Here is a 27,939-nt window from a genome sequence, read left to right as displayed (position 1 = left end):
CCCGGGAGGGGCGGGAGATGGGTCACGGACACGCGTGGGCACGGTCCCCCTCACCCGCCCCACGCAGCAAGGCGCCCCCCTCCCCCTCCCCCGCGGGGCCATCACCGGCGGGCTTGGCTGCGTCCAACCCCCGCCGTGCCCCGGTCCGGCTGGCGGGGGAGGGAAGCGGAAGGGAGCGCGGACACGAGCGGCTTTACCCCCCGTGGCCAGCGCCGGCCCCGACCCACCTCGGCGGCGCGGAGGCAGCCGCGGCCGCGCAGCAGGAAGCGGGAGGCGCGCAGGCGCCGGGCAGGGGTGGTCGCGCGCAGGCGCCGCGAGCGGGCCGGGGCGGGCCGGGTGAGCGCGCGGGTCCTCGCGGCCGCCCCGCGCCCGGCTGTGGGCGAAGGCTCCGCGCGCTGGGGGCGTCGCGGCCGCTGGCGGCGGAGCCCGGAAAAAAATAAACGCGCTGTGGGCGTGAAGCCTGGCGCGGGTGTCCCGGAGAGGGAGGGAGCGGCCCGGCCCGGCCGGTTCACGGGTTTTCGTCCGTCAGCCCCGTCCCGAGCGCGGCAGAGCGTGAGCGGCAAGTGTTCCTCCGTTTGAAAGCGGGTTCTGCATTTCAGGTAACCCGCGGGAGAAATAAAATCCGTGATCAAGCGTGTTGACGGTGTTTATAGGAAAGGGGTCAGACCAGGGCATGCGTACTAAACATGGAGGAAGATGAAGAGGAAGACTACATGTCTGATTTATTTATTAAGTAGGTGGCTCTTTTTTTTTTTTTCCCTCTTAAGTGATCGTAAGCATGTAAAGAAAATTTGTTAATACTCGCTGGAATTATTAACTCTTAGACAGGATGTAAGGCCAGGCTTGCCCATGGTGAGGCGGATGAAGGAAGCTATTCAGAAAGAAGAAAAGCAAAAAGAAGCCAATGAGAAGAACAGACAGAAGAGTATAAAAGAAGAAGAAAAAGAGAGACGTGACTTGGTATTGAAAAGTGCATTGGGGAATGAGAACAAAGGCTTTGCCTTGCTCCAGAAGATGGGCTACAAGAGCGGCCAGGCCCTTGGCAAAAGCGGTAAGTTTGTCACAATCTGGAAGCATCTGCCTGTGTTCGGGGGTACCTTTATATTTTACAGACTCTCGCTGCCACTTCAGTCGTAGACAGAATCAATAAACGCTTCTCTGAGAGCCCAAGCGTTACTGAACTGTGAATGTGTTGTGGCAGAACAAAAGATGAGATCAAATCTCTAAAAACAAATAAAAATGGTGCAGAGTATCGCGAGATGCAAGGGAAGCATCAGTACCTCCTGCTCAGTAAATGCACTTCCATATGTGCATGCCTACAAGACTTGCATTAAGGCTGTTTTGATGGTCTTGCAAAGCTAATAGTGTTCCAAAAATAAGTCAGTCCCTCTGTTTGAATTTATAGTTGGATTCTGAAGAAGAAATGGTCCATACTAGCCTACCCTTATGAAACCTTGATAGATGAGGTAAAATCTGTAAAACAAAGTATCAGTAACTGCTGAGCCAGTTCAGCATGTCTCTAGTAGACAATCAGCAAATGAACTAGTCCAGACAGACATTTTTTTTATTCTTCATCTTTGCCAAGGTGTAAGATACTGGAATGAAAAATGCTAAAGAAGGCTGTAACGAAGCAGTCTTCATCACAGGTTGGGTTGGGTAGCATCCTGAAAAAAATACATAGCAATCCAGCAGACAAGCCAAAAAAGAAAGGGAGTTCCAGTTCAGCTGGGTCATTTGCAATACACTAAATGTACATTGATCTGGGATTTTTCAACTTCCAAGCAGCAAAATCACAAGAAAATGTATTCATATTTAAAGGCCAAATCAGCTTGCCTACTTGAACATAGCGCACAAATCATAGTTTGAGAAAGACCTGATTTCTTAAATTGACCTATTTTTTCCCTCACAGGAGAGGGCATTGTTGAACCTATTCCTCTGAACATAAAAACAGGTTTGTGATACTTCTTTATTTACTTAGTTGAGTATCAGAGCTTCTCAACTGCTTACATCCATCTTTCGAACTTACATAGGCAGAAGTGGGCTTGGTCACGAGGAATTAAAAAAGCGAAAAGCTGAAGAAAAACTAGAAAACTATAGACAAAAACTCCATATGAAAAAGCAAGCAAATGAACAAGCTGCAGATCAGTTCAGGTACTTTCTATGCTTTAAGTTTGGTTATTCTTTTAACATGTTACTGGTTTTGAATGTTTTGAGTAAGAGGTAAGAATTGAAATAGAGAGTAATTGTTTCTCAATTCTAAAGCAAAAGCACATGAACATGGTAATGCTAAAAGTGTGTGCTGCATCATTTATGTTCGTAAATGTTAAGAATGCAAACAATATGCAGACTAACTTTCCTCAAGTCATTTGCAATTTTTTAAATCAGAGAACAGTGTAATCTTTTTTTAATATAAAATCCACAGATAATCCTGAGAAATGTTGCTACAGTGGTTTTAAATCTCAGGGTAAATTTGTATAGGTTTTATTGGTTTTACTTTCTGTTGATTTCCTTGTTACATATGGAGAAGGAAAGCCTAGGGAAGGCTGTATCTTTTGCAGATGTTTAGTGAACTGCTTTTTTCATGTCTTATGAAAACCTGATGAAGAAACAGTGTTCAGTCTAGTGTGATCAAAAAAGCACTCTTAGAGGTATAATTCCTTAGAAATACATGTGTGCTTCCACAGAAACAATGTCAGGAGGACTTAAGGTCAATGTTCTCCTGGTCTGAGCGAATTAGTAGAGCTGGAATCTTACATTTTCTATTTTAGAAAACCTATCGACTTAATGCATCCCACTGTTTGTCTACCTGCTTATTTTAGTTACTTACTTTTTCTTAACAGAATAAGATTCAAAAACAAGCAAGAAGAACGTAAGATGGAAGGAGACCTCCGAAAAAGCCAGAGGGCCTGCCAGCAATTAGATCTGCAAAAAGTGAGACCTGTATTTTTGGGGGTTGGAAGGAAGGCTTATAGGTTAGAGATACAGGCTACAAACAAAGTAGTGATTCAATTCCTGGAAGTTCTCTAAAATTGTGGGATAACGAGCATGAAGCGTTGATGTTCGGCAACACTTCAGTCCTCTTAAAATATTTCAAAGTATATGTTTGCACCATTAAGATATATTTGAAGGTATACACCAACCTCATGGTAACTTCTGCACCATCCGAACTCACCTGGTTTTGTTTCTGCATTCTTGCATTTACTTTTGAGCAGTTTGCGTATCTTTGGAAGCGACTCTGGAAGTCATCTTGTCCAATTCTGCTGCTCAGGCAGGGTCACCTAAAGCGGGTTGCACAGGACCAGGTCTAGACAGCTTTTGGTTATCTCCAAGGATGGGGATCATCATTGAGGGAATCAGCAGATTCACCAAATAAGCATTTAAACAAAAAACAAACCCAAAACAAAGTACCTTCCACCTGCAAGGAATAACATGGTTAATAGCAGTGACCTACTTTAAATTTTTGCCACTTGAAAACTTCAAATATTTTTCTCTGTTAACCTGTTAGAGGTTAATACTGCCCCACAAGTTCTGCTGATTGTTTGATACTCCTTATTCAGCTGACTTTGAAGCAGACTTACCTTAGATCATCCTTGTTGACTCTTCTTCCTTTAACTTTACCTGAGGTGGACTAGGAAGCATGGTGTGATCTCCTGATAAAGTAACTTGGGGCAACATGTCTTCAACTGGTAAAAAAGGGTATCGGTTCACAGGCTTGGTGTGAGGTTATGTTGCTGTGTAGCCTTACACATGCCAAACATAGATGGAGGAGAATATAATATTAGCATGCATTTACTTGCTTTAAAAAGAGTGAATAATCCTTCTTGTGGACTGTTGTACTTAGTTTCCCACAACAGCTTTAGTAATTCTCAGTTCTAGCATGCAGGAAGGTTTTAATACCTAACATCTCACCTATTAGAAATTTGTTTTATCCAGCATCTTACAAGAAAACCTATAAAGCCAGGTAATTTTCATTTAAATCCTTCACTGTTTAAGGATATTGATGTTCCCAAGGAGACTTGGTATTGGCTAGCACCTGAAGAAGACGACAAAAAGGATGAGGAAGACAAGGAAGATGAATGTACAAGCTCAGACTTAAGTGTAAGCCCTGCAACTAAATAAATGGTTTGATTCTGAATTAAACATTCCTTTAAAAAGTACGTACATACATACATGTATAAAGGATATGTGCGTACGTGTCATTTTCCAAGCTGTAGCGAATGGCCTTTTTGCAGTCTTAGAGCAGTGAATTTTGTAGCAGTTACACAATAAAATATAAAGCATTAAACCACTCATTCATTGCTCATCTGTTTTGAAGCTGATCTTTGGAAAAATCAGCTTAGAAATTAAATTCTATACATTTTTGTGTCTTAGCCGAGCTACGCAAGGTCACATATTTGATTAAAGTTACTTGCTTTTGAGTTTTAATTTTGGATGCCTGATCTCATGTTTTAGGCTGAATTTTAGAATCACCAAGTAATTTCTGAAAATGTATCAGATTATCTCAAGATGGACACTGGAAATTCACATTTTTTGAGAACTAGAGTACAGCACTGTTGTTAGCCTTATGCATTTGATTTGCAGAGATGAGGTGTGAGAAATTCCACCCTAAAATATCATATATTTGAAATAAGGTAATATTTTTAGTTCTTTCTTCAGTGCAGGTTTCTTAGCTGGAAAGAAGGATGAGCAAACAACAGCCATTAACTTTCCAGAGATCATTATTTCCTTTTCTGTGTGCTACAACTTTGGGAAACTTCATGCCTTACAGAGCTACAGTAATGTGTATCTTTTCCATAGCAAAAGGTTAAAAAATCATATTTCAGCAAAACTAGTAGATCAGAGTGGTTTATGTCATGTGAGCCCCAGATCATTGTATACCTGTACGTATCTCTAGGTATCAGAAAAGCTGTACATCCTGACTGCCTATTTGAGAGAACACCACTTCTATTGCATTTGGTGTGGAACAACCTACGAAGGTGAGAATAAACTAAACCTGTCTTGTAAGCGTTTTACTTTGCTTATGCAGCTAGACTCAAGTAGTACAATATATCCTTCATTATGTTTCTCTTACTGCAGTTTTTTAAATCTACGTAGTAAATTTTCTTTCTAGGCTGCTGTTTTCTTTCACAAAGCTTTGTACATTTTGATTATAAGCCAATTTTTAGGTGTTAGCATGTACAAAAAAAAAAAAATTCTAGCTATGCTGGCACCTCTTTGATTTAGTATTCATATTAATTTTGTTTAGAGAAAACAAAATTCAAATATTAAAAGTAGTACCATAAAAAGCTGCAAAAGCTTGCAGGTGTTTCTGAAATAGAACACTGTCTCATTTCACTGCGTGAAAGAGGGTAGAATTTGTGTTCACCATTCTAAAACGAAGTTTGGCATTAATAACTTGCAACCCTTCTTGACTTCTGTTTAATCTGTTTCATATGGATTCTTCAAATAATTCTAGCAACTTTTTTTTTTTTTTTTTTCCTCCGAAATGGAATTACTCACATTTTTCTCTGCTTATCCTGTAGACTCTGAAGATTTATCTTCAAACTGCCCTGGAGACACTGCTGCAGATCATGACTAAAGCCTTTCCAAAGGAGGGAGCCCTAGATAAGTATGTATAGTTCATAGTATCTTTGAGAGGGTTCAGAGTTGTGCTGGGCTAGCTGACAAGTTCACACCAAAGTATGCAGAATAATAGTTATGTTGACAGGTTAAACTCACATTTCTGAAGCATCTTACAGATTTTCTGCTTGATGCACAATTTAATAGGAATTAAATCTTTACATTTTTAACTTAACTACCATAATTGGGAGTCAGGTTAAGTCTTCCACAATCTTCAGTTATGCCCTGCCCAACTGAACAAGATGAGCTGATAATAAAGTTCGAGTAAGGGAATAAATATTGGCTAGTTACTCCGTTGTATAATGTGTTAAACAGGCTTTTTTATCTTTACCAAGACGACTAAACATAAGACTTCTTTTCCTTACTATCTTAACCTGGTGGGAAAAAAAACTTGTGAAGCATTACAGTGACATTATTTGAACCAATGTTCTGTTGCATGTAAAGGTGCATAGTTTTCATAACTAAATCATACCAGATCATGATGATGTTGCGTTTTTTAGATTAAAAAATACATTTTAATAGACGTTTTATTTTTTGAGAACAGCAGTTGCTACTGAAAACAGTCATGAATAGAAAGGTCCTGCTGAAGTATACAAATACTGTGGGAAAAAAAGTATCGGAAACTACTAGGACAAGCTCAGTATTACTTAACAGTAAGAAGGTAATGGTATTGTGGCTGCTCTGTCCAAGAAATGTAAAGAATATTCAGCCAAAGTTTGTCACATATCAATTTTCATATTCTAAGAGTAGTTTTCTGGGTGAAAGGGAAGAGGAACTAGCAGTATTTTGTCTGTGTCAGGATATCGTTTCTCCCAGATGTTGACTACTGCGAAGAAATACTATTTAGTCCAGAATAGTAAAATGCATTATGTATTTGTGACTCATGATAAGGAGAAAAAAAGTAACTTCAGGCCTTACAAATGGATGTATTCTTACAAGGTTCTTACTTAGCAACAAATACTTGCAGCAGATCAGCAATAATTACCGTAAGAATATAAAAATTACTGTGCATTGATTTATATTATTCCTTTTAACCAAGCACTCACTTTTAACCAATTTAACATTTCAGAAAAAGCATCCAGTACCTACTCTTAATACCCATTTTCCTGCTCAGAAGTATCTGCTCATTTGCCTTTATGGAGCTATGTGGGCTCCACAGCAATTAATAGTTTGACAAGATACAGCTCAGAGACAAGCATCTGAAGGACTACTATGCCTTTCTATTCTGCCTGCTCCCCACCACCACACACACAATTCTTTCAGTCCAGGCAAGTCTAAAGTTTTTGAAGTATATCACTAAAGAGTAAGAGGCAAATTGCTGTTACCTTTTGTTGGTCTGACAGTAAAGTCAGAGGTATTCAGTACGCTTGTTAAGGGTCTGACATATGCCTCAGTGTTACAATAAGGTGCTAAAATCTAGCGGCATGGGAGAGAACATTTAAGGTGCTCTCTCAGCACAGGATTTCAAATGGTTACTACCCAGGAAGCTGGAGAATATTGCTATATTAAGAGCACCTTAAGTGTTCCTTTCAGAAAAAGAAACCCAAAAACTCAACACCTAAGGTTTCCAAAAGTTTAGAACAAATCTAAACTAGCTTTTCTAGAAGCTGAATACTTAACATTTAATTTTGCAAGGAATGCTTGCTTTAAAAGTATGTATTTTTAAGTTCTAGAGCATTGAAGGTGCTAGGTGTTCAACAGGCGTGTTGAAAAGTTCACCTTAAGGAACTGAAATTCTGTGAAGAATAACCCCCACCTATTCCTCGCATCTTTTCTACAAAAACTCATCTTAGTGTTACTTGGAACATACTAGTAATTATTAAAAACATCACTGAACAAATCAGAAACATTTGAGTCATACCACAAGACAGCACTTGTTCAGTGGAAAACAATAGGTAACCTCAACTGATAATGGATGCAGCACATGTTAAGAGCATGCACACAGGTATTTGCCACAGGGCAGTTAGCACCACATCAACTTAATCTGCTAGGAGACAAGGACTATGTTCCTGTACTTGTTGTACAATGTAGTTCAGCTCATCCACAGCCTCTGTTTCCAGGTAAAAGTCTGAAGTGATTGCTTGCAGAAGTACACTGTCCTGGTCTGCAGCTGATGGGTGTGAATGGTGACGTGACCATTTTGGCTGATGAGCTCCTCAATGGCAGGAAGGCAAAACACCACAAAAAAGACATATCCTAAGTCTTGCTGTTGCTTCTGACAGTTACTGTTATTTCATCAAACAAATATGAAACTCTGGATTTAAACACAACCTGAAAGCCTTTTAAAAGGGCAATTACTGAGTATGAGTTTTCAGTGCGTTGTTTTTATCAACAGACTTAAAAAATGCAAGTATTTCAGATGCAGAGTATCTTCCTGAAGAGTCTCTTGAAAGCATCTTTTTGATTATGGGTGCCTGCAAGAATAAATTAAAGTCAATAAATTATTTTTTATGCGTAAATAAACTAACTGAAATAATGTATTAAAACCCCATACCTTTGTTGGAAACTGGTTGGTAAAGCTCTCTGGAAGTTGACCTTCTCTAACATCAGGCCATACCTGAAATTCATAACAGAGAAGAGTTTTGGTATGTTTTCATTGATTATATTTGCATCTCACTTTATGACCCATATCATTTGCTGAAGTAATTAGAAAAGCACAAATCTACAAAAAAACAGTTTGAAAGTTTTTTCCATTTAATTCTATTTTTTGTTTTTTGTGGTCTTTTCATCAACTGTTGTCCCTTTTTAAGCTTAAAAATGATGTGTTTGTTTCAGCAATCGTCTCCATTTCAGAATCATTCTCGTTATAAGCAGTATCCAGTAAAACAACAGCTCCCATCAACTTCAAGCTTTTTCCCTACTTGTCAGCAGTAGCATTAGGCCTGTGACCCTACCTGCTGGTCATCATCAGCTGAACCACTTACTCAGCTCATAATCATCAGCGTCACTTTTGCATGATGTTCTTTCAGCAGGGCTTGCCAGCACCCCACAGAGTTTATCATGCTCTATTAAGTGAAATTATTTTATAAGCTGATGGAGCAGCTGAAGACCATCCTAGGACTTTCCATCCATGTGACCTTCTCACCTGCCTACAGACACGAGATTTTTATGCTTTAAAGGAAACAAGACTAAATAATTGGTCTTGTTCTTTTGACTGTAAGCACCATGGGACTGTGGACACATTCGCAGAGTCAACTGTGAGCAGGAACAAAATGTCTTAGAAAATACTCCAAGGTAGCTAAACAGAGCCCAGTTGAACCTGTGAGTCAAGCAGACCCATCAGTATGGTTTTCTCATACTGGCAAAAGGACCAAGCTAACAGCATTCAGGAGCTTCTGGGTCCAACCATGTACATCTATCTTACAATTACTTTAGACAAGGTACTCGGCAGCTACATCACTGTGCCACAAATATGTAGGTGTGAGCATATGTGCTACAATTATGTAGGTGTGTGCACACTAATGTGCAAAGTACCAAGAAAAAGCAAAAGACACGAGAGAGCTTTTCAAGAAAAGCTTAAGTAGCACTGGTTTTCTTTTTGAAGTAACATCTTTTCCAATTAAAGCTATGTATTATAAATCACTTGTTCTCATTTTGGAAAACTGCAAGTGTTCAGGGTTGATAGAAACTTCTTTCTTGGTCCACTGTGCAGTGAAGGCAAGAACATGGCAGAAACAAAACTCTCCCATTCATAATTTTTATTTTCTGAGATTAGAAAAAATAGTCCCTTCGAATACTCTGATCAAACAAAAAGATTTATCAGAAACTTGAAATCTTTTTTGCTAGATATTATTCGTTAGCATGCTCAGGCTTTAATGTGTATCTCAGTAGAACATAGATGAGATAAAACCAGTAATTTTCTCTTCAGTTATTACATTTCAACCCAGGTGTGAGGACTTATGGGCCTTACAGAAATGAATCAAGGGGGAAAATATTTTATAAACAAAGACAGTACTCTAGATATACAGGTTCCTTCTAGCATGCAGTCAGCATGCAATACCAGCAGCAAGACAAACCACTGACAGACTTTTTTAAATTTAAAGATTACATACCTTAATTTTCTCATGACAACTGAATGCCGAAAGAATTTCAAACCAAATTAATCCCAATGCATAAATATCTACTTCTTTTCCATATGTGTCCCCGAACTACAAAGATTAGAACAAGAAAAATATAGACATCAAATCCAACTGGACAGCACTTCTTAAAGCAAAATTTGAAGTCAGTAGAAATTTCCACCCCACGGCCACAGGACTAGCCCTACTTTGATCTTATTAATTGTTAATGCTTTCTGCTACAGACCTGTTAAATAGTGACTATCGTGTCACATTAAACACTTATAGTAAGACTTCTGCAGACCCATACAGATAAGGCATTTCAATATCAGTCACAAATTATGAACCAAATAGAAGGACTCAAATGCCCCAGTTAACAGAAGTCCTAAATTTATATTGAAATACATGGCTGGCAGGCTGGTTTTGCAAGGGCATTCCTTACAGCAGGCAGTGTCAGACCCTGTAGGTTAGCACAGCAAAATAAAATTGCCACATCTGCAGACAGCTTTCTCTGTGATACAGTTATCCTCATACCAGGGGACGTCAGGCAACTTGATGTAGGACTGAGATCAGGATTGAGAACATCCAATGCTGAGTTTATAATGCAAATCTAGTTACAGAAACACTAATGTAGCAGGATAATTACCTGTTCTGGTGCCATATATGATTTTGTTCCTCTGTTCTCAGTCAGAGTCCCATACGCCACAGAAGTCACAAGACCGAAGTCGCCTATTTTTATTTTATCTTCGTGTGATATGAATATATTCTGAGGCTATATATATATTTAAAAAAAAAAAAAAAAATCACCTTATGACCAAGGTTCATTGTCAAGCATAATCAGCCACAGAAGTGTTCCCCATAAAATTTGATAATTGCTCACAGAAATTAGCATTAAGAAACCGATGGGGTAGGAAATACAAAAAAGTGCAATTAATTTTTAAAAACACACTAAAGCAGTACATGCCACAGTAACTGCAACATTTTTTTCATCCCCTAGCTCAGTCATAACTGTATTATGCTTTAAGGTTCTTCACATACATTGTGCATATAACATTTCAAATGCAGAAGAGCTTTTTAGTCTTCCATCCTAGCCCTGGGATTTGATATACTCGGGCAAAGCATTTAAGCTTACATGGAATTTCACACAAATAGTTTCTCCTAGGCACAGCGGGATATCTGTACTAAGTCAGTTGCAGAGTTAGGGCTTACTGCTGCCATCTCACAGCATCACTTTTAAGTTTCTATTGAACTTCCCATTTTTAAATTCAACAAAGTCATGAGCAACTAAAAATAGAATTGTATATACTTGGATGAAGTTTCCCAAAGAAGATAAAGAAACTACATATCTGAATGTCATTAAAACGAAACCAATAGTCTCGTGCTATCTTTTACTCAAAGAAGCTGCAGTGGACTGTGAGGCCACGAGAGACTTATATTAAACAAGGAGAGATCTTTGTGTCAATTCTTCTGTTCAAGTCTGACCATGTCGCACACGTTTAATACAGTACTTAGACCTGGCTACATTAGTTAAAGACTTCATACCAGGCACAAATGATATTCGTACCAGCTTGAACCTGTCCTGGGACATGGAGATCTCAGATGGCCAAACGTATAAGTTGAAAGCAGATCAAAGTGGGAAGAAAAGTTCATTAATTCAAATGCAGACAGACAAGTTAGTAATAGGACTTGGAAGCACGTTAATGCCCAGATGCCATGCATAAGGGACTGGGGCAGCAGAATCATAGAAAGGGGGAAAAATAGGAGATTGAGCTGAGATGAGAATAAAGTAGGACAGAAGGAGCAAGAAAATACAAAGCACAGAGTAGGAAGAGCTAAGAATTAATGGGTGAGAAGGCTCTTAAGTAGGCCTCTCCCAGGCATCTAAGGAAATCATTATTTTATGAGCGTGTATTTGTGGTTCATTCCAGTATTGTAGCAATAATCCTGATAGAAAAGCTTTAGAAGATGTGAAGATTTTATAAGTGGCCAGTGAACGTGATCTGGAACTACACTGTGAATGCAAAATGTGAAAGATTTCTCTGGCTCAAGAAGCCCATAAATTTCAGGTTACTAGAAATCTTGAGAAGAAGGGAATATGCATCAAGGACAGAATCATTGTATCATCTCTCCACTCTAATACTATCTAGGTGTTTGGAATTAGTCACTGTATGAGGAGAACAGCATCCTAGATCAACATTTAATGTGACCCACTACAGCAGTTTTTAGGAACACCACCACACTGATGACTTCTTCATAAAGCAAGTGATTTAAAACTCTGTAAGCAACATTGTAGCTGACATATAAGGCCTCGACAGCTTGCAACTTTGACCTTTATAATATTTATCTTGAAATATTTTTTATTTATAATTGTGCACTTGTAGAGACTGAAATTCTACCCAAAAAAGTAACATTCAAATATTCGTATGCATGCATGATACAAGAGCAACTAGAGTATGTTGTTACCTAACACAGCACGTAAAGGGATAGTTTATCCTAATACAATATGGCAAGAGCAAACTTGCTAGACTCAACTTTTCCCTTTCTTTCTTCTAATTATTTTATCAAGTAAAGTTAGTATTTATTTTTCCAGTAGGCAGTCTTGTGACCCAGTAACATATAATACACTGATGCCTGTTAACTGATGACTACTGATTTTTTGAACTCCTGCATTCTGATATCCTCCAGTTTACTTTCTGATTTTAGGATGAAGTACAGCCAGTTGCTAAAAAAAAAAGAATCACTAGCAATATCAGAAGAGGCACACTACTAGGGTACACAATAGGCTAAACAAAGACTAGAACAATTTCACTTTTCTGAAATCCCAATAAGGACTATTTTTATCTTTTTTTTTTCTTTAATTACCCATCCTACTTACCTTGAGGTCTCGATGAATTAACCCTTTAGAATGAATATATTTCACTCCTTTCAGTATTTGTAAAAATTTGTTTTGTGCCATTTCATGATACTTTCGGTCTTGTCTATTCTTTTCAATCCAGTTTTCCAGTGGCCCTTGTTCACATAATTCCATTTGGATGAAAAGACAGATAACTTCTTGGCCTGACTCCTGCCTGCAAAAGAAAATCGCATACCATACTGAAATTGGCAAGATATACTTCATCCCAAGCCATCAATGATTCTCATGTTCCTCTTCTAATTATTATTATTATTATTATTATTATTATTATTATTGGAGTTCCAAAGTCTGTAAATCCCTTGATTTTAAAAAATGTCCTAGACCAATTTGTACTAGATATAAATAAATAGAACTGCAAACCAAAGAATCTCTGCTCAGTTGCTGCATAGCCCTGAAATATTGCTAATGTTTTGCTTGCTTCCTTGTTCACACTGGAAGTTTTCCAAGTGCCCAGATTCTGCTCCCCGCATGTGTAGAGGCATGTCCCATACAGGAAGAATTGGCACTGTCCTTGGCTCCCATCTTGCCCTCTAGGAACTGCTGCAAGTCCATGGCAGGTGTTCTCTATTCTGCTCAAACACAGCATTTGCTTTCCTCTCCTACCCTCCGTGATCACATTCTTTCAAGCTCTGTCCCTTCAAGAAGGTAGTGCAGTGACCGTCTTTGACATCAGTCTGCGAGTTACAGAAACCCTCTGACAGCTGGGAATCTAGATGAAATATATTCACCCACCTGACAGCCTCACACTTGGAAGAAAAGTTCCCTCACCATCAGCCCATAGCGTAGGCTGAGGCTGGAGATGGTGAGGGGAAGGACAATATGAAGAGGAGGTGGCACCACTTTTTCCTCCTTGCACTGTGTGATCCCAGTGCCCTGGAGTAAAGCTGCCTGAGGCACTGGAAGAACAAGCATCAAGTGGCTCAGGACTCTCTGTAGCCTGGAGGCCAGGGCACTAAGTGGAATTCCAGGCTGGGACCTCAGCTTTGAGAACTCTTTTTTTTCCTGTGTTTTACCCAATACTGTTCAATATAAAATGCATAAGTGATATTGAGACTCCAACACATTAATGGATGAGTTTTGACATGAGACTTTTTTCCCACTGTTTTAGTCCTTATTTACTGAGCACACTGGACAGATACCATGGCAACTATAATTTTGCATCCATTAATATTTTATGGCTCTAGATAAGTGTGGCAAAGTATCTGAAGGGTATGAATTTACAGCTAGTAAAAAAAGCTTACCACAGAAACTTTGAAAAGTTAATAATCTAAAACTCTTACCACTGTCTTCCCAGAAGTCTTAGTGTTGAAAAACTACCTCTAAATGAAAGAACATTTTATTCTGTATTTCTGATCTCAGCAACTAAAACTAATTCAGGCATCATGGTTAAATTGCTAACTTAGATTTAATTATTTCTCTGTGAGAGCAACTGGCTGACCAGTACTTATTAAAAAAGGAAGCTTTCAATCAGAAATTTGTCAGCCAGCTGCCACACAATTTTTTAGTTTCTGTTGTTAATTCTAAGCCCAAACTTTGAGTTCTGAGTTCGTACACTCCTCTATAGATTCAGCAAGTTCTGTATATTAAGAGAGAGGAGAAAAATAAAATTACATAATGTATTTTATTCATCAAATAAAGTAAGATATAAATATACTTTATATATGACCTGCTGCTGAAAAGGACTGCTTTTTTTCCTAAATATGTAAGTCTATACATGCATTTATGTTTGTATAATGATTTATAACCAGTAATCATTCTTTCTTTTTACAACACAAAATTCACTACAGCAAACAAATTCGTGAGTGCAAACTACCATCTTGTAGTTACCTTGAGTTTGGAGAAGTTACACAGTCATACCCTTTCCAGCTACAATAATACCGCACTATGTTTTCGTGGTCAAGTCTTGCAAGTTCTTTTACTTCACGCCTTACATTCCTATTTGGATGGAAAAAAAAAAAAAAAAAATGGAAAAAAAACCCAAAATGGCATTTCCCTATGAAAATGTAATACTAAGTTAAATAAAAGACATACTATCAAGTAGCAGGACACAGATAGTTTTACATTAATTTAGAAAAAACATCATATTCTCCTTAACACAATTTCAAAATTGTAGTTACAAATTCTGTGGGTTTCCTTTCATCTTCTCAGTTACTCAAAGTGCAAAAATGTTTCAACCACTTTAGAAATTAAAGCCCCACTCAGAAAAAGCTGAAAAAGGGATATAGTTGCAGTGCATAATTGTGTTAGGTAGTCAAACACAATGTAGCAAACACCCATGTTTTCTTTTCACCTCTATGAAGTTTGTTTACATACAGAGGCCTGTATAAATACTCATGAAGAACTGTTACTCAATGTGGCCTGCACTTGTTGTTGTAACATTGCCTAGTGAAGTAAGTTCAAACCCATCAGCAGACCAGCAGCCTTTATGTGAAGAATCAGTAGAATGTTTTTTAGTATAGTTCTCAGGACTGCAATACAAATTAAAATAGCATATATTTCTGAAGAACACAAGAATTTGAAGGGCAGTTACACAATGTAAGAGATAAGTATCTCCAACAACCTGAAACTTTTTTAATAGATTACCTAAAAGAAATCCAAGTTTTTAGCTGCTGATAAAATACTCCACTAGGTACTGGTTACAGAAAATCACTTTAGAAAAAAAAAATAATTAAGATCATCATTCTCTGCTGAGATTTATAAAGGACAAGTAACACAGTGTGAGAATAATGACTACATGGGTCATATATAAAGCATTTTCCAATTACAAACCACAAAATGGTATTGCTTTCATTTTTCTCTGTTTTCTCTAATTATAGTCTTTATGTTACTGATATGTAAGTTTTCCATGTAACCTGTCAAAAGTAACAGTGCTGCTTTCAATGTTTTATTAATCAGCAAGTTTTCAAACACATTTTGCAACATTAATAACCAGAGCACTCGTGTGTTCAGGGGAAGTAGAACTTAATAAATACATTTTTTTTACAGCTGAATCTGAAATTATTCCAGTGCATGCAAAAATTAACAAAGTTGCATGCCATTCTCAGCTTCACTTAGAAACAAAGAGCAGTTCACCAGAAAGAATGGACAATTAATAATGCAAATTGCTTAAATACTCCTAGGATTATTAAAGAGACAAAACAAAGGACTAAAATGTTGATTAAGGTTGTCCTAAAATAACAGAAGTAAACATACGGTACGTACTTTGTGAAGTGAACTCGTTTGACTGCATAGGCTCTCTCATCAAGCTTCCCTGTTGCTTTGAAAACATTCCCAAAACCACCTTCACCAATAGGCTCTATGTTTTTAAAACTCTCAAGAAATCTTAAAAAAAAAACCAAAACAACAACAAAAAAAACATGTAAATAGATATATAACTTAAGTATACTTAACATTACATTTACAAGATATAAAAATGATGCTGACAGATCTAATACATCTGCTGAAATATTCTACAGGGATCACTCAGCACCTATACAGGCTTAAATCGTAGTCTTGAAGATTAAAAAAACAATGGAAACTGACCCTTGAAAACATAGAGGGTAATTACCCTCACATCTTCACACAAATGACTTTTGGTTTCAGGTATTAAATATAATCGCATATCAGTTGCTATACTGTATTTGAAATTTCCAGGAAAAAAAAAAAAGTCTCAAATATCATTTGTCTTTGAAAGTTATTTTTGCAGCGGTATTTTTTCACATTCTATTATGAATAAACAAAAAAATCTAAACCACTACATACTGTAATTGCCATACAGTTCATATTTAAAAAAAAAAAAAGTCCTTCTTACCTTTTATTCACAGTGTATGGACTTCCATTCTCCTCACTGGTATTTGTGTCCCAGTCTGACAAACTTTCATCTGAATCCAACATCTCTTTTTTCTCTTCCTTATTTCTTGCATTATACAAATTAGCTGCCAATTTTCTTTAACAAGGACAAAAGCAAAACTTATAATAAGCCCTTTTTCCAACATGTGACATGAAAAAAGAAATGTACCTCCCAATAGTGGCATTTCTTTGCTAGATACAGAAACACTAAGGTGATTTGCAATATAGCTTATAGGAGATACCAACCTGGAAATAAACACATACCTTCTGGATTTCAAGGCAGAACCTTGTGCATCTCTCTACATGAAAAAGAGAAAAAAACCCTAACTGAGATATCCTGGATATTTTCACTATAGTTAGTTTAAAATGTGTCTGAGAATCTATCTAGGAATTGTCTATAAATGTGTTCATACCTTATATAAACAATGTAATAAGAATGAAGCCATGTCTTAGCTTAATTTTTTTCACATACTATGTACAACATCATTATTCTTCCCACAGAAAAATACAAACTTAGTTTGACCTCCATTCTTGGGAGTACTGCCCATTTGGTCAACAGTACATAAATTGGGTCCACAGTACAGAAGTAAATTACTAATGATTAATAGTAAGAAAGTCCTGAATATTCTTAGGAAAAATGCACATGTGTTTTCTAGTGATTCGTGGATAAAGGAACAAACTGATGCTACACTCTGGCAAGAAGGTTGCTCTATTCAAGGTCTAAAATGTAATTATGAGGAAGACAATTTTCATACTGTACCTGAGGAGGTGAAGGCTTTTGACATACTGCCACATCTTTCATTTTTTCTCCTAACTTTGGAGCTGAGTCTTCAAAGCAAATACTGCTGTTACTGAAAAATAATACACTAGTTTTAGGTGAAAGGAACACAATCTTAAATAAAATGATTGCCACAAGAAAAAAAGAAGCATAAAAAAATACTTAAGTTTTTAAAAACAAAACCTGAAAAAGCATTAACAATCATGATTGATTTAAACTACAAAACTTTATGCTAGAAAGCTAATAAAACAAAAACATTTTGTAATATACTCCTCCATTTGTATGATATGATGTCATGATATGTAGATATCTATACAATATATATTCTATTATATCCTTTAATTCAATAGGTTAAATACAGATGTTTATTTCAAGGTTGTGTGGCCACTTCTAGCACTGTACGCATCAGCTTGCTTTACAGTCACACAAATAAAATAAGTGGTAGCAGCACTACAGTCAAATTAACTGCTAGACACAAAATGCTTGATCTAAGGTTCCCAAGTCACAAATGAAACCTTATGCACGTTCATTTTGTTTTGCTAAGCTAATTTTCCCTTTAGGGGAGAATGAAAAAGGAAAAGGAAAACAAACAAACAAAAACCAAACCAAACAAAAAAACAGAGATGAAAGCAAAATGTGAAGCACAAGAAAGTACTGAAATTGAATTATACCGAGTTCACAAGTGTCACAATAGGAAAATGAGTGTTAAAAATGGCATGACATAATGCTATTGAATGAAGTAGGTTATTCCATTTACTTCACAGTAAAAATGCTTCTGAAAGAACTACTCATAGCAAAATATATCAGAAAGCTCTAAAACTATTACAAGCTAACCTGTAAAGACGCAAATAAAACTGCAAAATACAACAAATTTTGCTCAAATGAAATGGCTTTACACTGCAATCAAGAAACTATGGCAGATTTAGAACTAGATCACATGACCCTCTAAGATTAGTAAATGATTTTCCGTATCACATTATCAGTGAACCCAACTTACTCTAAATCAGATTGAGTTGGCACTTCAGGGGAATTACTGTGCTCACTAAATGCAGAACTGCCATTAGATTTGTTACTTCCCATCTGAAAAAGAAAGAAAAAAAAAGAACAATTCCCTTTAAACTACACTTTGTTTAAGTTAGTTCATATTTACTATTCTGTGCGATTCAGAAGTGGGTTTGGATCACTATTAGAATTCCAATAATTTTTTGCACGTATGGAAACACGATTGCCGACATGAAGAGAACAGCTATGCTCTTCAGAGGATGGTGTTAGCAATTGCTCTGCTAGACTCTGCCTTGGAACACTAGAGAAGGCAAGACCTGTTGATTCTCACTCCTGCTTTTGCCTTCCTTATATTTCACAATAGATTTTTGATCCAACAGAAGGCAGTAAGAGATTTAAGCTCATAGCCAGTCAGCTGGACAACACTTCACACAGGAGACAGCCAATGTATTAGTCAGGGTTTGGAAATCTTTGGTATATGTGCATCCTTGAATTACAACATATCAGACCATATACTGAAATACATAGATATCAACTGTGAGGGGGTTTTTTTAATCAGCAATTGAATATAGAAACACAACATAAATTTTACCAACAGAATCCTGTAGCCCAATCAACCCACCAAAACATGGATTGTTTCCCTCTTAAGTGGAATCGATGGAATATGCTTTTAAATATAATGAGGAAATCTGTTCAAACATTAAAGATACAAGAATTAAACTTTTGTCTTAAGGCTCAATATAGCACATACTGTTAGAGTGTTTTCCTTATTTAGCTTCTCAAAGGCTTGTTTTGCAGCAGCTTGTTTTGCAGCAGCTAGAGAAGCCCCAGTGCCACTTCCATACACAATGCCACTAATTGTACAGCTACAAGAAAACCTGTAAAATACAACAGAGAATAAAGTCATATAGGATATTAGACAATTTAATGATTCTAAACACTACAGTCAATTGACATTATAGAATGGAAACCTGAAATATACAACTTCAGGACAGTATTCCCAATAGACATTTAATCTAACTAATAATAGTAAATAACTAATTTGACATGCCTTCAAGACAACCAATTTTCAGCGAGTGAATATTCAGCACTTTTTAAGGTTGAACTCCTCAAAGCATCATATCATACGCAGCCACAATCACAAATTATCTGCAGATTAGGTTTTAAAATGGCTTATTTTGCAGGGGAAGAAAGGAGTTTTCCATCAGATATTGTCATGAGAGTTAAAACACATAGATATTCTTTATCATCCTTCAGCCATCACTAACTGGAACATTTGTGCAGCTCAGTGACTGCAACACATACAGAAGGAGACACAAACGGGCTCTCCTTGGCATTTGGCTCCTAGAGGTTTCCAAAACACATGCCAAGAGGTCCACCAAGGTGCCAAAGCTACAACCAAGATAACTGACCATTTGTCAGCACTGACTACTGTTTTATCATCACGCCATCTCTTCTCCCAGCTAAACAAACTCAGCCCTCTTAGCCTCTCCTCCTGTGCTGTATCCTCCAACTCCTTACCCACCTTAATGGCCCTCCACTGGATTCTCTCCAGACTACCACAAAATTTTCACTGTATTTCTAAAGATGAATCTAACACTACTCAGGGTAACTAATGGTAGCGTTAGTAAACATGAAGAAGTATTAAAAGCAATTACAAAGACAAAGTACTTCTTACCTGGGAGCATGGGCATCTCCTGTACGTTCTTTGTTAGGATAATCAACTATTTGTAACATCTTTTGTGAATATATATTTAGTAGGCTGACATAATCACTGCCTGTTGCAGGTAATAAGGTCACTTGAGTTGTCATTAATTCTGCAGCTTTCGTATTTGAAGGACTCTCTGGCTACAAAACAAATAAAATAGGTAACTTAAAAACTTAAGCTTAATAAGATAAACAGTACACAAGATCTAATACAGCTGCAAGGTTTGCCAGCATTTCAAAATGTTTTAAGAAATCCCAAGTTTGCATTACTGAAGCCCCTTGTGGCAAAGGACAGCCATCCCAACCCAAAGTTATCACATTTTGAATTTCCAACAAAATGTAAATCCAGTTTTCCAAGTATTGCACCAATGTCTTTAACAACTTATCACCATGTCTCCTCTCACCTCTTCTATGAAAAGATAGGGAATGAGCTGTGAAATGTCTTAAAAAAAAAAAAAAGGCAAGCAAATGCTGCCTTCTGAATTTTCTCACAGCCTGACCAGAGCCAAGAAAAGGGATTGCAGCGGGATGCTGCCATTAGCAAGGGCTGCAAATGCTCCTGTGCACGTGCAAGGGAGGAAAGCAGGACTTTTCAGCTGTCTCATGATTAGGCAGCATTAGCAAACATGCAGCAACTGTGTTAAAGTAATGATGGTAACACAATAAAAAGCATATGGAAACAGGTAAGGAAAGATTTCACTCAAAAGGTGCTAAGAAGCAGAGTCGAAAAGAAAAATAAGAAATAGCTACCATACACCAGGCAGGAAACAGAAGAGCAGAATTAAAACCTAAACTAAATCAAAGAAGGATAAAGAGTATAGAATCAGCTATAATGTGAATAATATAATGTCAAGGAAACAAAAATGAATCAGATCAAGTGAAAATAAGCAATTTTATGAGCAGAGTGGCAACAGACCCACTGAACAATGCCCTGCAAATGTTTTGAAGACACTGAATTACTGAACAGTTGCCAAGATGAAAAAAGGAACACTGTCCACTCTGGATATACCAAGGCAGCTTAACAAAAGCAAACACATTTCTTCATCCTCCTATAACAGCAGGAGAGGAAACACTCTCATTATTAGATACCAACCATGTACTAGAACAATTAAGGAAATAGTTCAGAGGTAAAAAGTAGGAAAGCCCCAAGCAAGACAGAACAAAGACAACTTAATTAATTAGAAACTCTTCCAAATTAAAGAAAACTGGTATTTTATTGGCTACTTATAGAGATTAATCTTCGACCTTTACTAGGGGAAAAAAAAAAAAAAATCTACTGTTTACTCACCTGTTTCTCAATCATTTCCCAGGTTTTTTTTGCTGCTACTGCTTTTGCTTCCTTCTTTTTTTTACCAGTGCCTTTGCCATATTCTACACCATTTATTTTAACCACAACTGTGAACCTGCAATGAAGGAAACTTTTAGAAAACATTGTTACATTTGTGTCCTAGGTAATAAAAAAAACGTTGAATCTGAGGTCTACAAAGCATTACAAGTTAACTATGGAGGTATTTAAGTATTCATGTGTTTTTATTCTATCTAACTCCTAATTATCATAATGCTTTAGTAGAAATATTTCCTCCCTAGTCACAAATGCATGTACTTCATTAGTTCTAACAGTATTTTTAAATGTCTAACTGCTTTTAAAAATAAAAATTATTTACATTTTTTAAAGCAAAAGAATGCATGAATTCAGCATTGCTACAGGCAAGGTTGTGAAGCCCCAGCACCAGGACACATCTCAGCACTGCAAAACTGTATGGAGAGGAAAGATTAGCTAATCTGGATTTCACGGATCCAGACATGTCATTACACTCACCTTTGATACACTGCTACGTACGCTATTTAATAAGTGCAAAAAACCGTGTCTGGTGCTTCATGAGACATGAATTTCAAGGCAGTCCCAAAAAAATAACAACGAACAAAAACTCCAGTCCTGCCCTTCCACACTGGAGCCCCGCTGCCTTGCCCCCCGCTGCACAGCGGTGCGCGCACTGCGCGGGGCCACGACGGGCTCTGGGGCTGGCTGGGACGGCGTCAGCTTTCCTCATCGCAGCTGGGATGGTGCTACCTTGGGGATCTGGGACTGAAGCAGTGCCGGTAACACGACAGTGTTTTACCTGTTGCTGAGCAGTGTTTGCACAGCATCAAAGCCTTTTCTTTTTCCCCACTCTGGCTTCCCAGCAAGTAAGCTGGGGGCGCGTGAGAAGGGACACAGCCAGGGCAGCTGGCCAGAGGACCATCCCATGCCACATGGCATCGTGCATAGCAGTAAAAGCTAGGGGGAAAAGGAGGAAGAAGGGACATTGGGCCTTAGAATGTTCATCTTCCCAAGTAACCATTACATATGACGAAGCCCCGCTTGCCTGGAAATGACTAAATATCTTCCTGGCGATGGGAAGTGGTGAGTGAATTCCTCATTTTGCTTTGGTTGCACATACAGGTTTGCTTCGTTTATTAAACTGTCTTTATCTTGATTTACACGTTTTTCTCCCCTTTCACCTTTCTGACCATCTCCACCATCCCACTGGGGGGAAGTGAGTGGCCGGCCGGGGGTTTCGCTGCCACCTGGGCTCAACTCACCTCAGGGACCTAATAGCAGATGGTTGGGTTTTGGCCAAATCAGCTCCTACCCAGATCCAAGTTGTCCTGCAGCCGCAAAATCCCTAGTGTTTCTGCTACTACCTTTGCACAAAAGGCAACGGAGGAGAAGAAAACTAGATTTCTGCTTTTGGCAGCAGCACAGACTCCCATTGAGTTAAAGTGACCATTATTATAACATCAGAGTATGTCTGTACTTCAGATCGCAGCAGAGCATATGGATATGCAAGCTCAGTCAAGAAGATAGATTCACACAAAGAAACAGTCTAGGTGTAACACGAGTTTCTCTCTGGGACCATTTGTTTCAAATAGTGGAATGACTTCAGGAATTCACTTTTTTCATTATTCCAACTTCACTCTCCATTTCCATTTAATGAAATGTTTCGGTGGAAAACAATGCAGATGCAGAAGCCTGCTTGTAGTCATTGTGTAAGCAAGACTTAGTGAGATCTTAAGGAGGTAAACACCACAGTGTGCCACATACTCTACACATAGGAAACAGCATAGAAAAAAAAAAAAAAATGAAAGGTTTGTTAGCCACCTGTATCTAAGTGCTGAATACTACACACATTCAGTCATGACTTTGCACCCAAAGTTCAGCATTTTATTTAAGCATCCTGAGGAAAACTGCAGTCTGAGACTCAATGACCCATGAGTTCGTTATCTGAGTTGAGGATTTTGAACAAGCGTTACACAAGTTGGTCCCAAATGTACAGTCATGCTTATCCCACCATGGACCCCAAGATAGTAAGCACTGCCCAGACTTGACAGGTTTAGGTAGGACTTAGCCTGGTTGCCCACACAGTGCATTCCCAGCTCAAGAAAGCTCACAGCCACTCAGGACCGAGCCAGGCTGGGCTCTCTCCACCTTCTTACATTGCGTTCTGCACTGACCCTGACAGACACTGCCGTGGAAACAGCTACGGCACCAAAACCAGGATAGGATGGGAAGAGATGACAGGAGGTGTCTCTGCATCACGCCTCGGACAACTGCAGAAGGACTTACGAGATGGGACATAGCACAGAAGAGTTAGGGAGCCAGCTCAGGACCAGCAGTGGCCAATGCATCCTGTCAGCAGGCAGAGCAGTGGGAAAGACAGCACGAGGGCACTGGAGGAGGTTTACGGCACTCATCGCTGTATGTTGTACTCCTTGGAACAGCCCAAGTTATCCAGGGTTTTCCTAGATACCACTGTCACACCTCATGTCACTTACAAGAAAATGGGTTGAATTATACTTGTCGATGTAACAGAGCACACAGAAAAGTGGGCAGAAATAAATGGGATAAATGAGTAAATCTGAAATGTGTGTGAATTCTGTTAGTCCCACGCCATCACTTTTGAAGCACGAAGATGTAGCTGTGTGACCACAGCTGTGGCCATTACTATGATAAGGGTTACTTTTTTGAATTACATGAGCCACATGTAATGTGGGGAAAAAAATAAGATAACCAATTAACATTTGAGACCCAGATAATGTTATTAATATATTCTAGGACTATGGTGAGGTCTAAGAATAAGCACAGACAATGCTGACTGTCAATATGAAATACATTAGAAGAAACATACTAATTATCAGCATAAGGCCTGTCTTCATGCAAACTAGCAAAAAATTTAAAAAAAAAAACAAAAACACAAACAACAAAAACAAAACAGAAGGAAACATCATAGATCTTGAGTCTCTAAAAGTATAAGCAAAAAAGCTTAAGCAAAAGACCCTGTAACAGATGTTCAAAAATTAACTACACATAAAATATGTTGGTACACAGACAATTAATATACACACAACTTCAGTGGTTAGAAATTAACAACATAAATCAGAAATAATTTCCATGCTTTGCAAAATCAAATAAAAATCAAGGAACTTCAGTTAGCACAGATCATAAACTGAAATACTTGCTGCAATCCACACCACTTCCTGAGAGATTTCATGGCAGATGCATAACATCCTTAGAGTGTAGTTACCAGTAAGAGTTACCTTGTTGTTGTTTCCCCCCCCCCCCAAAAAAAAGACTATCATCCCTCAAATAAAGTTTCTCCTCAAACTCCATCATATGACATGCTCCCCACCCATCTACCACTCAATTTATGGTTTCAACCAGCTCTCCTGCCACATACACACTTTCAGCAAACCAGCTTTTATGATTCCAAGCTTTACCCCGTTTGTTCATTGCAGGAAGAGTCCTGATGTTTATCAACACGCATAGTGAACTTACTCAGGATCATGAGATGGGCCAGTCATTCCGACATCAGTATAAGCCAGGGTAAATTTTTGCTTTTGACAGTAATGGTTGATTTTCTCCATGCACTCACGTTCCATTCTGACACAACCTCAGAAAGGTTCTGCAAAGCAACATGCAAAAATACGTCAGTACCTGCAGGCACAGCACTGACACAGCCCCTAATCCTGGCAGCCCACTGCTGTGATAGAAAACTGGTACCAGTAACAAAGTTCACAGAAAACTAATTGTAATTATTAATTCAAGTGGTTGATCTGCAACTGTTGCTTGGAAGAAAGCAGAGCAGAGAATGTGGCGATTATGTAAGATTTGTTAGTGAGAAAAGGCTGAATCATTCACCGAATCCTGTGGAGGAATTAAAAAAATAAATAAATAAATAAATAAATAAATAAATAAATAAATAAATAAAAAATGAGTGACGTTTGTCCAGACGGAATTAGAATCGGTTCTTTCAGAGGGGATCCCGGAGGCGTTTTAACGTACCCTTTCAAACGGCGGCGGCGGCCGGGCTCCGGGACACGTACGGAAGGTGCAGCGGGCGGGCAGCCGCTCGGCCCGGGCTGCGGGCAGCCGCCCGCGGGCTTCTCCAGCCCAACCGCCTTCGGGCTTCAGCCCAGCCGCCCTCGGGCTTCAGCCCAGCCGCCCTCGGGCTTCAGCCCAGCCGCCCTCGGGCTCCAGCCCACCGGCGCTCCCCGCCGCTCCCTCCGCGCCGCGGCAGCGGCCGCCGGACCCCGCAGCTCGGGCAGGCGGCGCGGCGGCGGGGCGGGGACAGGCACCGCTCCGGTTTCGTTTCCCCCAGCACCGCCCGCCCCGGCTGGAAGCGAAACCGAAAGGGCGGGAGGCGGCCCCGGATGCGGGACGGCGGGCGGCGCCGCGCTCCCGTCCCCGCCACGGCCACGGGGCGCGGCGAGAAGACGGGCTCCATCCCCCCCGCGGCCCGTGGGGCTGCGGGGCACTCGCGGCGCCGCTCCGGGGCGTTTCGCACCCCCGCAGCGTTACCCCACCGGCGTGTGCCCCTGGGTAGCCATCACCTTTCTCTGTCACAGATGATACCCGGCAGCAACCGCGTACATCTATGCGAACAGCAAAGCGCAGTGGCACACCCAGCTTTTCCCAAATACACCCAAACACTTTTTTAGTAGCCCTTTCCCCCCCCGACTAGCTGGACAACACTCACAGGCCTCGCAACACCTGCCAGGGTTCACTACAGCTCCAAATGTTCTCGGTGCTTGGGCTGGTGTCCCACTGCTCCACGGTACTGCCATGGTCTCAACCTCTGCAGCTTCCCACAGAAATTAATTCCAAACCATAGTTAAGGCACATAACAAAGTATTTCCTTTCACACCTTTTGAATTGTAAATGCAGTTGCTATCCTTTTGGTTGAGTATTATTTTCTCTAAGTTCTTCCTCAACCCTTCTCTACCCTTCCAATTCTACATCTGGGGGAATTCTTTAATGGGGCAATAAGCGCAAGTCATTCCAAATGAAGCAATACCACTAATGTAAATTAAGGAAAAAAAAAAAAAATCAACATACTTGTTTATATGGTGCTTCATCACATTCCTCCTCTGTTGGCAAGAGCTGATTTTACAAAAGTGGTCTTCTACTTTTTAGAGATCACGCTGAAGTGCATATACTGAATTTAGAAAAGTTAAAAAGGAAAAAAAAAAAAAAAGTGTAATTTAAGCGTTTTTCCTTCCAGCCAGGATTGTCTGCATTTATCAGAACAGAATGTTGTTAATCAATCCACTCAGCCTGCTCAGATCTCTTTTAAACTTCTCACAATTCTGTTTTGGTCTCAGCCAAAAAATAACTTTCTCCAACACGAGAGCAATTTCTCATCTCTCATTGTTTAAGCCTTCTTTAAACTTAAAATATGTTATAGGTATCACTGAACATTAAGGCACTTCATAGTAAATCTCTTACTAGGATTAAAAAAAAAAAAATCAGCCACCAAATTATTAATATATTCTGGAGAATCAAGAAAGAAAACAAATCTCCAGGATTAGTTTCCAGAGGTTGTATCTAAAGTATGGAACAGATGCGTTTCACTGTGTGCACTCAACATCTACCCCCAATCACTCAGACACAGAACCTGCCGGACTGTGCTTTGATTCCCACAGCCACAAGCCCGGCAAGCTCTCCCTCCGGTGGAAACCAGCCAGCTGGAGAGAAGGAAAACAGCAGGAAGTCGTAGGTCTCATCCTTAGCACGAGGGAACAACCTGGGCACCCACCAGCACCCAAGAGGCACGCCAGCTCTCCCACAGCTCCAATACAACCAACAGGGAACCCGTTCAGATGCCAGTGGGGATGCGGAGAAAAAGATCAAAGAGTTCAAAACACTAAGCTTATATGTATAATCATTTTGTAGAAAACAAAGGACAAACCATTATATGAGTCACATAATTCACAAATTATTACCCCCACGTGTATGGGAAAAACGGGTTTTCTTTTAAAATGTTATAGTGGAGCTTTGCCTTTATCACGGAAAAATCATCCCGGTGCTGTGCAACGGTGGCTGGCTCTGCTTGTGGGTGACCACGGCGGGACACGCTCCGACGGCCACGGCAGAACCGGGGAGGACATCGTGCCTGCGCGACAAATCGACCTGCGTCTCCCGCTTGTACGATCCCGTCCTCCTCCTCCTCCGTGCAGGGCCCTCTTCACCGAGGCCTGGCCAAGGAGTGCTCTGGGGTACAAACAGCATTGTACGTGGCGTCTCTGGGCGCTGTGCAGCGACACCCCGAAGAGAACTTGCTGGTGACATATTATAAGGGTGATAACGGGCTTCACCAGTGGCAGCAGCCGCGGTCACGACGGCAACAAGGCAGCGGTGCCCGGGGCCGGCACAGGGAGCGGGACCGGGCCGGTGCTGCCGGGAGCGGGCTGGAAAGCCGCGGGGCACCCGCGCAACCTTTCCCGGGTGTGGAAACCTTGTCACGGGAAAGCTGTCCCCTGGCAGCGTTTCAACAGATACTTTCGGGTCGGACGCCAGCTCTCACCCTGAAAGCGCTCCTTAACAGAGGGAGAAAAATAAAACCAGAACTCACAAAGGAAACCCGGAAAGCCAAACGAGCGGCCACGTCCACGGCCCCTTTCGGATCCCCGTGTGGCCGCTTTCCACGCGCCGCGCGCCCCCTCAGACAGGCGCCTCCTCCCCGGCTCAGCCGCGCCCGCCTCCGCGGCTCCCCGTC

At 39.8% G+C, this 27,939-nt stretch overlaps 3 protein-coding genes across 11 annotated transcripts in view; 1 reads left to right on the top strand and 2 right to left on the bottom strand.

Moving 5' to 3' along the window:
* Positions 1–272, bottom strand: part of HEATR5B (HEAT repeat containing 5B) — a 57,228-nt gene extending 56,956 nt beyond the window's left edge. Inside the window, exon 1 of the mRNA XM_042789409.1 lies at positions 228–272. The gene's annotated coding sequence lies outside the window, so the exon portion shown is untranslated. The remainder of the gene's footprint in view (positions 1–227) is intronic.
* On the top strand, positions 273–12,952 carry GPATCH11 (G-patch domain containing 11). 3 transcript variants are annotated; one of them, XM_042789421.1, is made up of 10 exons: positions 273–336; positions 600–733; positions 825–1,051; positions 1,910–1,951; positions 2,031–2,151; positions 2,841–2,931; positions 3,994–4,098; positions 4,895–4,976; positions 5,523–5,608; positions 12,671–12,952. In XM_042789421.1, exons 2-9 carry the CDS (start codon positions 687–689, stop codon positions 5,576–5,578), a joined length of 771 nt encoding a protein of 256 aa, XP_042645355.1. In that variant the 5' UTR covers positions 273–336; positions 600–686; the 3' UTR covers positions 5,579–5,608; positions 12,671–12,952. The 3 variants fall into 3 exon arrangements, with proteins under 3 accessions (XP_042645355.1, XP_042645354.1, XP_042645356.1); XM_042789420.1 differs by lacking the exon at positions 273–336 and having other exon boundaries at positions 343–733; XM_042789422.1 differs by lacking the exons at positions 273–336; positions 12,671–12,952 and adding an exon at positions 7,680–7,921 and having other exon boundaries at positions 343–733; positions 5,523–5,607.
* On the bottom strand, positions 6,474–27,902 carry EIF2AK2 (eukaryotic translation initiation factor 2 alpha kinase 2). Of its 7 annotated transcripts, none has more exons than XM_042789413.1 (18): positions 27,796–27,880; positions 26,280–26,379; positions 25,921–26,025; positions 24,720–24,846; positions 21,192–21,306; positions 19,875–20,044; positions 18,948–19,074; positions 18,192–18,274; positions 17,177–17,267; positions 16,681–16,715; positions 16,379–16,513; positions 15,790–15,909; positions 14,416–14,523; positions 12,550–12,742; positions 10,321–10,446; positions 9,672–9,767; positions 8,114–8,176; positions 6,474–8,033 (listed from the first exon to the last, which is right to left on the bottom strand). In XM_042789413.1, the coding sequence occupies exons 4-18, from the start codon at positions 24,821–24,823 to the stop codon at positions 7,914–7,916; spliced, it is 1,686 nt and encodes a 561-aa protein (XP_042645347.1). In that variant the 5' UTR covers positions 24,824–24,846; positions 25,921–26,025; positions 26,280–26,379; positions 27,796–27,880; the 3' UTR covers positions 6,474–7,913. The 7 variants fall into 7 exon arrangements, with proteins under 7 accessions (XP_042645347.1, XP_042645349.1, XP_042645345.1 ...); XM_042789415.1 differs by having other exon boundaries at positions 25,921–26,019; positions 26,280–26,365; positions 27,796–27,861; XM_042789411.1 differs by lacking the exon at positions 27,796–27,880 and adding an exon at positions 26,839–27,289 and having other exon boundaries at positions 25,921–26,019; positions 26,280–26,365.
* Positions 27,903–27,939: the final 37 nt, after the last annotated feature.

Source organism: Tyto alba, unplaced genomic scaffold (genome assembly GCF_018691265.1).
Source record: "Tyto alba isolate M040663 unplaced genomic scaffold, T.alba_DEE_v4.0 Super-Scaffold_16, whole genome shotgun sequence".
Lineage (NCBI taxonomy): Eukaryota > Metazoa > Chordata > Aves > Strigiformes > Tytonidae > Tyto > Tyto alba.
The sequence above is the reverse complement of the archived record's forward strand: the minus strand, read 5'-3'. Positions and strand labels throughout refer to the sequence as shown.

Bases quoted from the DNA above. Each gene is read 5' to 3' on its own strand.
- GPATCH11 (XM_042789421.1), top strand. From the start codon at position 687: ATGGAGGAAGATGAAGAGGAAGACTACATGTCTGATTTATTTATTAA. The intron at 734-824 runs GTAGGTGGCTCT...ATTAACTCTTAG, and splicing joins ATGTCTGATTTATTTATTAA to ACAGGATGTAAGGCCAGGCT. The intron at 2,932-3,993 runs GTGAGACCTGTA...TCACTGTTTAAG, and splicing joins AGCAATTAGATCTGCAAAAA to GATATTGATGTTCCCAAGGA.
- EIF2AK2 (XM_042789416.1), bottom strand. From the start codon at position 24,823: ATGGAACGTGAGTGCATGGAGAAAATCAACCATTACTGTCAAAAGCAA. The intron at 16,716-17,176 runs GTACAGTATGAA...TTTTTCATGTAG, and splicing joins AAAAGCCTTCACCTCCTCAG to AGAGATGCACAAGGTTCTGC. The intron at 14,524-15,789 runs GTACGTACCGTA...CCATCCAAATAG, and splicing joins AAACGAGTTCACTTCACAAA to GAATGTAAGGCGTGAAGTAA.